Raw genomic sequence first — 11948 nt, forward strand, 5'->3', positions numbered from 1 at the left:
ATAAGAATGGAACTGCCCTCCATGAATCTGTCCTACTCCCCCTTCAAGTGGAGTGGCCGTCACTACATGCTGTGGCACTCTGTCTTAGAACTCCAGTAGTCTGTAAAAGTATCCCCCCTTTTCTCCTGTCCTGAACTTTCTGCCCAACAACTTGACTAGTACCCTAACCCCATCTGGGTACGGGACACCCTTACCACATGACAGGGCATCTTGGGCATTCTCCTGGGCCTGCGCCCTCTGACCTTCCTGTGACGGAGCTCCTTCTGCCTCAGAGAACTCTGCTTCCACCTTCACAGATCGTCCCCACATCTGAAACAACGGAATGGGACACAGGTAAGAGACCCACTCCCGGTCTCCTCATCCCCGCATCCACCGTCAGAGCTGCTCCAACCACAGAAGAACTGGGGTTGGGTTTTCTTCCCAGCCTAGTGAGTTACTATCTAGAGGTAGAAATATCTAAGAAAAGATGGGAACAATACACTGAAGAATTATACAAAAGAGATGAAAGGAGGACACGTTCCTTTCAAGAACAATCTTTTGAAGAAGAAGGAAGAGTTTTAGAAAGTAAAGCTGCACTGAGACAATTAGGAGAAACAAACCACCAGGAGTAGATGGGGTATCTATAGAGCTATTCCAAGACAAAGAAAAGCAGTCCCTCGAAATCTTAACAGGAGTATGATTACAAAGATGGAAAACAAAACAACGGCCCACAGACTGGAAATGCTCACTTTACATTTTAATACCAAAAAATTGAGTCATCAAAGGCTGTAGCAACTATCGGACCAGTGCATTAATTTCTCGTGAAAGTAAAGTGATGCCCAACATTTTACAACAACGATTGTTGCCATATACCAAAAGAGGAATGCCAGACGTTTCAGGTGGGCACCAGAAGGAAGAGGCACCTGAGATCATATTTCAAAGTTACGCTGGTTAATGGAGCACAGGAGAGAATTTCAGAAGAACATCTGTTTGTGATTCATAAATTACATCAACGTTTCTGACTGTGGGGGAACATGAAAAGCTATGGTTGGTTTTAAAAGCAATGGGTGTGCCACAACATCTGACTGTTTTGATGAGCAACCTGTACTCTGGCGCAAGAGGTCACTATTACGACAGAATATGGAGAAACAGAACAGTTTCCAATTGGTAAGGGGGCCAGACCAGAGTGTATTTTATCTCTCCGTTTCTTCAATCTATATGCAGAACATATCATAAGGAAAACTGGCTTATATTTCAATGAAGGTGGAGTGAAAATTGGTGGAAGGAATGTTAACAATCTGAAATATGCAGATAACACCACATTACTGGCAGAAAGTAGTGAAGAGATTTGAAATAATCACTAATGAAGGCTAAAGCAGCTCCGTCATCAACTAAAAGGGAAACTGCAAACAAGAAATCAGAAAGAGACTGAGGTTGGGAAGGGCAGCCAAGAAGGAGCTAGAAAAGATTCTTCGGTGTAAGGACGTATCACTGGCGACCGAGATCAAGTTCATTCGTGCCACAGTATTCCCCATTCCTATGCATGGGTGGTGTGAAAGTTGGACAATGAAGGAAGGTGGCATGGAGAAAGTTGGTTCTTCTGAAATGTGGTGTTGGAAGAGAGTTTAGAGATTTTACAGATACTGTGGACCGCTAAAAATAAAAATAAGTGGGTTCTAGATCAAATTAAGCCTCAACTCTCCCTGGAAACAAAAATGACTAAAATGAGGCTATCATATTTTGGTGACATCATGAGAAGACAGGAGTCACTGGGAAAGACAACAATGCTAGGAAGAGTTGAAGGCAGCAGGAAAAGAGGAAGGCCAAATATGGGATGGATTGACTCAATGAAAGAAGCCGTGGCCCTCAGCCTCCAAGACCTGGACAAGGCTCTTAAAGACAGGACATTCATAGGGTGGCCATAAGTCGGAAGCGACTTGATGGCAGTTAACACACACAGAGACAGAAATATCTGGCAGGAATCCTTAGGAACTGAAATGCTTGAACTGAATTAAAGAACCCCCCCCTCACCTGCTCTGCTTGCTTCTTCTCCTCTGCCTGACTCAGGAGGAAACCTTCGGCCAGGGCCACCGCCTGCGAACTGGTCTCCGGCCCACATCCTCTGACCCAGCACTGCATTTCCTCGGGCAGGACAGCCAGGAACTGCTCCAGGATCACCAGGTCCAGGATCTGCTTCTTGGTGCGCCTCTCTGGCTCCAGCCAGTGGTTACAAAGTTCATAGAGCTGGCTGCAAACCTCTCGGGGCCCATCAGCCTCGTGATAAGAGAACTGCCGGAAGCATCGGCTGCGTGCATCTGTGGTCATAGTGTCCTGAACCAAGATCTTTGGCACAGCTCTTTCCCAAGTTTCAGCACCGCTCCCTGCTTGGATGGGATGGGGACCTTTCCTGGATCTCTTGCTCGTTCCAGGTCCTTCTGAGTCCCGTTCTTTCATCTCCTTCCCCTTTCTCTTGGGTTGCCTCTGACTCTGGAAAGACACTCTTATTCTTTTGACTGTGAAGAGGGAGAGGGAAAGGTGTTATTATTATTATTATTTATTTATTTATCTATTTATTTATCATTAAATTTATACCCCCGCCCTCCCCAAGTGGGCTCAGGGCAGCTAACAAATGAGGCACCTTATGCCAAGATTAAAATAGCTAAAAACAGAATAAAACAATCAACAAGACAATCATTCGTACAGTAAAATGCAGGTGCTCTAGATGTCATAAATAACAAGATGGGGTCACAAGTAGCAAGATGGTCCCAGAGCAACAAGGTAGGTTCCAGGCATCACAGCCTTCTGTTCTTCATCCTAGGACCATCTCATTCCCCGATGATACCCACTCCGCTTAGTGGTGGTGGTACGGTGATGGTATAGTGGTGGTGGCGGCTCCTGCTCAAAAGCCTGGTGGAAGAGCTCTGTCTTACAGGTCCTATGGAACTGCGCCAGGTCCCGAAGGGCCCGGATCTCCTCTGGGAGCTCATTCCAGCAGGTAGGAGCCGCCACCGAAAAAGCCCTGGCTCTGGTAACAGCAAGTTTAGTATCTCTGGGGCCTGGGGTTATTATTATTATTATTGGATTTATATCCCACCCTCCCCACAAACGGGCTCAGGGCATCTCACAATTAACGGCATCATGTGCCAAAATTAGTATAAAACATTTAAAAATGAGATAAAACAGTAGTACATTAAATACAATTAAATACAATAAAGTGCTCGCAATGATGGTCGTTCTTCAGTCAATTTGACGTGGCGTGCAATGAGATGTGATACTTGGGTCCCAATTTAGCAGTGCTTCGGCCTCCCACGACGCTGTGGCTCGATCTCATGAAGGGCCAACCTATTACCACAATGTCGATAACAGTAATAGTTGGTGGGAGAGGTGGGCGGCTCCTAGTTGAAAGCCTGGTGGAAGAGCTCCGTCTTGCAGGCCCTGCGGAACTGCATCAGGTCCCAAAGGGCCCTGATGTCCTCTGGGAGCTCATTCCACCAGGTAGGAGCCATCACCAAAAAGGCCCTGGCCCTGGTAACAGCGACCCTGGCACTTCTAGGTATCAAAAAGGCAGAAAGAAAACAAAAGAGAACAGAGTTACATCACTGACCCTGGTGAAGAGACGCCTGAAGATTACCCCGATGGATCAAAAAGAGTGTCCTTGTAGTTTGCACATCAGGAAAGGAAAGCATCACTATTTTCCTGTTTAAAATCTGTTGCAGATGTTATGCGCTTGGCTTCCAATTTATGGGGTTCAGTCTGTCAAGTGGGTACATCTCAAGGTAAGCTGGAACCCAGGACAAAGCGACTGCTAAGGGCTTAACCCTCAATAGGCTGGAAGAGAGTTGGGCACTAGCTCTGCCTAAGCAGCCAGCAGAGGGGAAGGTAATTACTGTGTGTACATAACAATTTTTATAAAACAATTTCAATTGTTTTAATAAAGTTTCACACAGTGTTCTCAAATATTCAACAGTTGTCTCTTATTCATTCCACAAGTATCATGATCCTTCTCATGAACATGCCATTTTTAGAAGTTAAATACAATAGTACAAGTACATAGGTAACATCAGTTTTCAAGGAAGCCTGTAAAACAGTTCCATTTAGTCTAGTCCAGAATCACGTAATTTCCACAATAAACAAAATAATCCTCATTTCTTAACATGACCGGCTTCGGATTCGTCTGCATCTGGAGGTGTTCTTTGCTGTTAAAAGGGCTTAGTCAAAACAAAGGCTGAAAGCAGTTGAATATATGAAAATTAAACTGAAGTTGCACTTAGAGCTTGACTGAGCATGGCTGAGAATGTACGTTGAGCTGAAGTTATATTCTAACACAGACCTTAAGTATTTATTCATACGTTTTGTTCCTTCGTCGGAGTTAAATTGATGAGTCTCTTTGTAACCTTTCACTTAAGGCAGCCAATCCTTATGGGCACTTAGAAGATGCTGAGGAGTCTTATGCTTCACAATTCAGGGGAATCTGTACCAAGCTTCCTTGAAAACTGATGGAGCTTATGTACTTGTATTATGTACTTGTATTATTGTATTATTGAAACTGAAGCTGAAATACTTTGACCACCAAATGAGAAGGGAGGACTCCCTGGAGAAGACCCTGATGCTGGGAAAGATTGAAGGTCAAAGAAGACGGGGACGGCAAAGGATGAGATGGTTAGACAGCGTCATCGATGCACCGAACATGAAATTGAGCCAACTTCGGAGGACGGCAGAAGACAGGAGGTGTTAGATCGCGCTAACAAAGGACTCGTACAGTGATTCAGCAAGTGATTCAGCTTTATTGGAAGTAACGAGCAAGCACTAACTCAGTAAGAAACCAGAACAGAAAACAGTGGGAGCTTATGCTCCTTTTAAACATAACCGGGCTAATGTAGCCACGCCTATTTACAAATAACAACCAATGAGATTGCTAGAATAAAGACCAATGGGAGTCTTTCCCTCCTAGGGAATGGTATCGTTCTGATTGGTCGCTGTTACGAAGCGACCAATAGGAAGTTCGCTCAGAGGAGCCCTGGTCTGGCTCGAAGCTTAACATGGGAGTCCTATGAGGTGATTCATGTAATCATTTCAATACATTACAATTCCTCCCCCCTAAGTTAAGCCATCATCCCAATTGTTTTATTATTTACATACATACAATCAACTTTTGTACATCAGTTATTCCAACAGTATTTACACTCATAGTCCTTCAGATAAGTCGGCATTTGCCGCGAACGCTGGGACCTGCGGAGCGGTGCAGGCACCACGGGCAGACAAGGTTGTGGGTCAGAGTGGGGTTCACTACAGCCTGGATCAGGCACAGACTCGACTGGGATTTCAGCCCCGCACACAGGGTTCTGCCCTGACTCGGGGACAGTACCGGGCCTTTCGGTACTCACCGCCTGCTCTGGGGGTGTCCACTCGACATCAGGGGATTCAGCCGTCGGAGAGTCAGCGCTGTCCCTAGCCCAACGTCTCCTTAACTGATCTATGTGGCGCCGCCATATTCGACCGTCAGCTAACTGCACCACATACATTCGAGTACCCACAGAGTCGGATATAACCCCAGGAAGCCACAAGTGCCCGTTTGCATAATTTCGTGCGAAAACCTTGTCCCCTTTTTCAAACATGCGCACCTTCGGTTGCGCAGTGGTACGCTCGGACTGATCTTCTGATAGGTCTGGGTGCATACGGTTCAAACGGGTCGTGAGTCTCCGCCCCATTAACAATTCGGCCGGACTACGGCCTGTAGCACTACAGGGGGTGGTGTGCTGCAGCAAAAGAAAGGAGCCCAGCCTCTGGCTCCAGTCCCCTTCGTCCATTTTACCCAGGGCCTCTTTGGCCGTCCTGACCATCCGTTCGGCTTGGCCATTAGATGCCGGATGGAAAGGGGCCGAAGTCATTTGGCGTATGCCATTACTCGTGAGGAAGAGCCTAAATTCCTCAGACACAAATTGAGGCCCGTTGTCACTGACGATGACGTCAGGCAACCCGTGGGTGGCAAAAAGTCGGCGGAGCGCATGGATCACAGCAAGTGATGTGGTCGATTTCATATGCACGACCTCCAGCCATTTGGACATAGCGTCCACCACAATTAGGAACATTTGCCCTTGGAGAGGGCCAGCAAAATCTATATGCAATCTGGCCCAGGGTTTACCAGATGACTCCCAGCCTTGGGGTGTAGCTTGTGGGGGATCGGGTCTGACTTGCTGGCATTTGGGACACCCTCGTACCCATTCTTCGATCTCTTTGTCCAGCCCCGGCCACCAGACATACCCTCTGGCCAACGCTTTGGTGTGTACCATACCGGGGTGACCCTCGTGCAGCGACTCTAACACTCTCGTCCTGAGTTTGTCAGGAACCACCACCCTGTTCCCCCATAATACACAGCCCTTAGAAATGGATAGTTCATTTTGACGGCTTTTGTAAGGGCCGAACTCCGGTTCAACGCTTCCAACCGGCCACCCCCTCCAAACCCAGTTTAATACTCGGGACAGCACGCTATCCTTGGCCGTGTGTGCTGCAATGTCCCTGGATGATACCGGGGGTCGAGGAAGCTCCTCAATTGCCAAGACCTCACAGGCGGGGGCAGGGTCTGCGCCAATGTCCGGCACCGGGCACCGGCTGAGGGCATCCGCATGCCCAATCGCTTTCCCAGGCCGGTGCTCTAAGTCAAAATCATAAGCCTGCAAAAATATCGCCCATCTAAGCATGCGTGGGGACATGATGTTTGGCAATTGCTTATCGGGCGCAAAAATCCCCAGTAGCGGCTTGTGGTCAGTGACCAGCAAAAATCGTCTGCCAAAAATAAAATCATGGAACTTTTTGACAGCCGCTACCAACGCCAGACCCTCCTTGTCTATCTGGGCATAGTTCCGCTCTGCCGCAGATAGTGATCTAGAATAAAAAGCGATAGGCGCTTCGCTCCCATCAGGCATCAGATGGCTTAAAACTGCGCCTACTCCAAACGGTGAAGCGTCAGCAGCTAACACCAGGAGCTTGTGTTCATCATAATGCGTGAGTACGGCATTAGATGTCAGCAGCTCCTTGACTCCCACAAAAGCCTTTTCCTCGGCCTGCCCCCACTTCCATTTTGCCTCCTTGTGCAAAAGCGCGTGCAAAGGGGCCGCCACTGATGCCTTATGCGGTAAAAACGCATGATAAAAATTCAGGAGTCCTAAAAAGGATTGGAGCTCCTTCTTACTCACCGGCCTGGGGGCGTTTTGGATTGCAGATACCTTCTCATCCGTGGGGTGGACTCCCTCTGCGTCAATGCGAAACCCCAGGAAGTCCACACTTTCCACCCCGAGCGTGCATTTTGAGCGCTTAACTCTGAGGCCGGCATTTTGAAAACGCCTGAGGACCTCTTTAACCCGGTCCAGTAGTTCCTGTTCAGACCCGCCCGCAATCAGCACGTCGTCAAAATAGGGCACTGTGCCAGGTACCCCCCTTAGTAGACGTTCCATGAGGCCCTGAAAAATCCCAGGTGCTACGTTGACCCCGAATTGCAGCCTGTTCACTTTAAAAGCCCCTTGGTGGGTTACAATTGTTTGGGCCTCGGCAGCCTCCGGGGTGACAGGCAACTGCTGGTATGCCTGGGCCAGGTCAAATTTGGCGAAAATCTTGCCACCCCCCAGGGAAGCCAAAATGTGGCTTATTACCGGGACCGGGTACGAATGTTGCTGCAGCGCCTTGTTAATCGTACATTTGTAATCGGCGCATAGTCGTATGGACCCATCTGATTTGACAGGGGTTACGATCGGGGTCTCCCATTTGCTGTATGGTACTGGCTCTAAAACCCCTTGCTCAACTAGTTTGTCAATCTCTTTTTCCACCTTATGTTTGAGAGACACAGGTACTTTCCGATACTTCAACCTAATAGGTTTGACTGACGGATCTAAGTCAAACGCAACCGGGGGGCCCTTGTACCTTCCCAACCCTTCGGCAAATACATCAGGGAACAGGTCGTACAGCATGCCCCATTTATTTTCAGACATCCTGTTAATCCCAGAAATACCGATGCCCAATGGCTCAAACCAATCTAACCCTAGCAGGTTAACCCGGTCTCCCTCTGCAATCAGGAATGACAGTTTAACACATTTCCCCTTATACTCAACAGTAACAGAGTCCCGTCCGGCCAAGGGAATTCGGTTGCCCTGGAAGTCGGACACTCTGGTTCCCGCAGGCTGGAGCCGCCGCCGGCTTCGGTTCGGGAACAACTGGCGCCAGGACGCGGCAGAAATCACCGTCACGGACGATCCTGAGTCCACCTCCATTGTACAGGGTCGGCCGTCGAGGAGTGGAGTCACGGTGATCTTGCCCTGGCTGCTGGTGCGATTTACGGCCGATGCGCTCGACAAGGTCGCCGTCAACTGGCAGCTTGCTTCCGATGCTGAGGAACGGGTCTTGCCTTGGGTGCTGACTGGAGTGCCCCTCTGCGCTGACCGGTTGTTAGTTGAGGGATCCTTCTTCGCTGATCTGCAGACTCTGGCCAGATGACCACGCCGCCCACACGCTCTGCAGTCGACATCACGAGCCCAACAGGAGCCGCGCTGGTGCTTCCCGCCACAACCGGAGCAAGGCTTGACGTTGGTAGTCTTCGCTGGGGTCCGCTTGCCTCGAACCGCGTTGACGTCATCATCCGCGTCTTCGCCCTCGCTGTCTCGTTGAGCGTGTATACTGGGCTCTGCCACCCGCTGGCGGACCTCCTTCGTGGACTTCTCCGCTGCTTCCGCGGCCACGGCCTCTTCGTAGGCCACTGCCCAGGTCAGGGTGGTGCGGGCGAACAGCCTCTGTTGCAGCCTTTCATCTTTGAGACCGCAGACGAGACGGTCTCTGAGGGCTTCCTCCACGTTGTGGAAATTACATGGCCGTGCGGCTTTGCGAAGGGCCGCCACGAAATCTGCGATGGTCTCGCCTCCGGCCTGGTTCCGCTTGTAAAAAGCGTGCCGGCAGGCGATCTCCGACGGTTGTGGAGAATAGTGAGCCTTAAGCTTCTCCGTGATGTCAGCGTAGGTGACAGTCTTTATATCAGTTGGGGCCACCAACGACCTGGCTATGTCGAAGGTCCCCTTCCCGCAGGAACTCAGGAGGCATGCCCGTTTCTTCGCCTCATCGGTGATGTCGTGGGTCTCCAGATGGAACTCGAACCTGGACAGGTAGGAGTCCCAGTCTTCTGAGGAGGGTTCGAAGCACTCGAACTTCTGGCTTCCAGCCATCGGGGGAGACTTGGGCACCGGAGCTGGTGGCGCCTCCGCCGGATCGGCTGCTGTGCTCTGCCCGCTTTCTTCCGAGTCCGAAGTGTGGATGTCCGCAGGGCTGCCTACCTGCTCTAACATCCCACCTTCGTCGCCAATTGTTAGATCGCGCTAACAAAGGACTCGTACAGTGATTCAGCAAGTGATTCAGCTTTATTGGAAGTAACGAGCAAGCACTAACTCAGTAAGAAACCAGAACAGAAAACAGTGGGAGCTTATGCTCCTTTTAAACATAACCGGGCTAATGTAGCCACGCCTATTTACAAATAACAACCAATGAGATTGCTAGAATAAAGACCAATGGGAGTCTTTCCCTCCTAGGGAATGGTATCGTTCTGATTGGTCGCTGTTACGAAGCGACCAATAGGAAGTTCGCTCAGAGGAGCCCTGGTCTGGCTCGAAGCTTAACACGGGAGTCCTATGAGGTGATATACATTACAGGAGGGCCTGGCGGGAGCTGGTCCATGGGGTCGCAAAGAATCGGACTCGACTGTGCGACTGAACAACAATTATTGTATTTAGGTTTTTTTTAAATGACATGTTTATGAGAAGGAGCATGATACTTACAAAACAAATAAGAGACAACTGTTGAATATTTGAAAACACTGTGTGAAACATTTTGGCTATATTATACAGGTTCTCTTCACTGTATTCCCTTTCTACTTCAAGCAGAGGGGAAAGGGTAGAGCAGTGATGGCGAACCTTTTAGAGACCGAGTGCCCAAACTGCGACCCAAAACCCACTTATTTATCGCAAAGTGCCAACACAGCAATTTAACCTGAATTTTTGTTTTTGTTTAGTCGCACAGTCGAGTCCGACTCTTTACGACCCCATGGACCAGCTCCCGCCAGGCCCTCTTGTCTTCCGCCGTCCTCTGAAGTTGGCTCAATTTTATGTTCGTTGCATCGATGACACTGTCTAACCATCTCATCCTTTGCCATCCCCGTCTTCTTTGACTTATACCTGAATACTGAGGTTTTACTTTAGAAAAAACAACTCATACATTAACTTAAGATGATCCAAACAAAGTAAGGAAAGCAATCCCAAATGCTTTCATTTGCTTAAAGTTATTTGGCAGAGAATTCGACACTTTAATGGTGGTCTGGGCCTGGCTGGGGCGATGGCACGCGTGACCACAGAGAGGGCTCTGAGTGCCACCTCTGGCACCCGTGCCATAGGTTCGCCACCACTGGGGTAGAGGGTCCCCCAGCCTCTCCAGGTTAGGGCACAGGGGCTGGTGGGGTGAACAGGAGCAGGAGAGGCAGTGATGCCATAGAGGTCCTCAAATGCTTCCTTGCTGCTGTGCTTAAATGGTGAGAATAAACTGAAAGTAAATCCTGCAAACACAAATGTAATGCTGTTTGAGAAGGCAGAAGTCTTGATTATGCTACTCACTGTTGACGGGGTTCAGCTCGCTGACTCAGTTAAGAGCCTTGGGGTTATATTGGACCCAACATTGCTGGAGAAGCAAGTTAATGCAGTTGCAGTAAAGGCTTTCTCCCAACTCAGCCTAGCTAGAAGAATAGCCCTTTCCCTTGATACAGCTCATCTGGCCACTTGGATCCATCCCACAGTGACAATGAGACTAAACTAGATCAATGCACTGTACACTGGCCTGGACATGTGCCTTCTCCGTTATGGCCCCCATGAATGGTATGCCTGAGAGGGTCAGAAGGCTTTCTGCAAACTTAAGCAAAACTTTATTATTCAAGAGGGCTTTTCTAGGCAAGCAATAGGGTAGTGCTGCACAAAAGTCTTCACAAAGTTACCCGGATGAATTACTGGGGACTGGAGTCTATTTTACTGCGTATAGTTTGCTGTAAATTGTATCCTGCTAGGTAATTTTGCATCATTAATTGAGCCACATTAACATTTATGCTTTTCTTCCATACTGTTTTTCAGATTTCTGGTTTGTTCTACAACCCAAATTCTATTTCATAGTTTATTGAATGCACCATCCTATTGATCGCATTGAGTCCCATTAAATGCCCTACTATAATTAATATAGATTCAGGCAGGTAGCCGCAGAGAAAAGTTTGAGTCTGGTGCCACCTTTAAGACCAACAAAGTTGTATTCAAGGTATGTGCTTCCCTGTGCAAGCCTCCCTCTCCCCTCCACGGCTGAGAATTTATTCTGATTTACAAAATTCAGATCCCGCCTTTCAGCCCCTGCAAGGGACACCACGGGGGTGTGTGTCAGTATTCCCTCTAAGCTGAGTTAGTGTGAGCCAGCTCACAGTTTTTTACCCTCCGGCTCACACTTTTTGTCTTGGCTCAGGAAGGATGGCTCCAGAGCAAACTAATTTATGCAGGAACCAAATTGCTGCTTACAACTTTAATGCCAGGAGCTCACAAAGTAAAATTTTTGCTCACAAGACTTCACAGTTTAAAGGGAACATTGGTGTGTGTGTGTGTTATTTATTTATCTAATCAAATTGATGTCCAGCTCCCTCCCTCCCGGAATGGGACTCGAGGTGACTTACAAAATACACCCGATAAAACAGTACAAAAGATACAATAAAGAAAGTTTACAAGTATGAAACCATCCCCAGACGGTTTCAGGAGCTGCCAGGCAAAGAGCCGCTTTGCAAGCCCGCCGAACCAGCCAGGCAGGCCCCTCTGCAGGCAGCTGGTTCCCCGGGACCGGCCGGGTAACAAAGGAAAAGACGCACCAGGAAATAACGCTGTGAAAAAGTATTTCAGCACCCCCTCCCCCCCCTCCCCTCC

General features: G+C 48.7%; 1 protein-coding gene across 1 annotated transcript in view; it reads left to right on the forward strand.

The window, feature by feature from the left end:
* Nucleotides 1-11948, forward strand: part of LOC107123813 (zinc finger protein 91-like) — a 103561-nt gene that overhangs the window by 78721 nt on the left and 12892 nt on the right. The window contains exon 13 of the mRNA XM_015427155.1: nucleotides 3019-3022. Within this exon, the coding sequence (XP_015282641.1) occupies nucleotides 3019-3022 (4 nt within the window). The remainder of the gene's footprint in view (nucleotides 1-3018; nucleotides 3023-11948) is intronic.

Source organism: Gekko japonicus, unplaced genomic scaffold (genome assembly GCF_001447785.1).
Source record: "Gekko japonicus isolate JY-2015 unplaced genomic scaffold, Gekko_japonicus_V1.1 scaffold712, whole genome shotgun sequence".
NCBI classification, from domain to species: Eukaryota; Metazoa; Chordata; class Lepidosauria; order Squamata; family Gekkonidae; genus Gekko; species Gekko japonicus.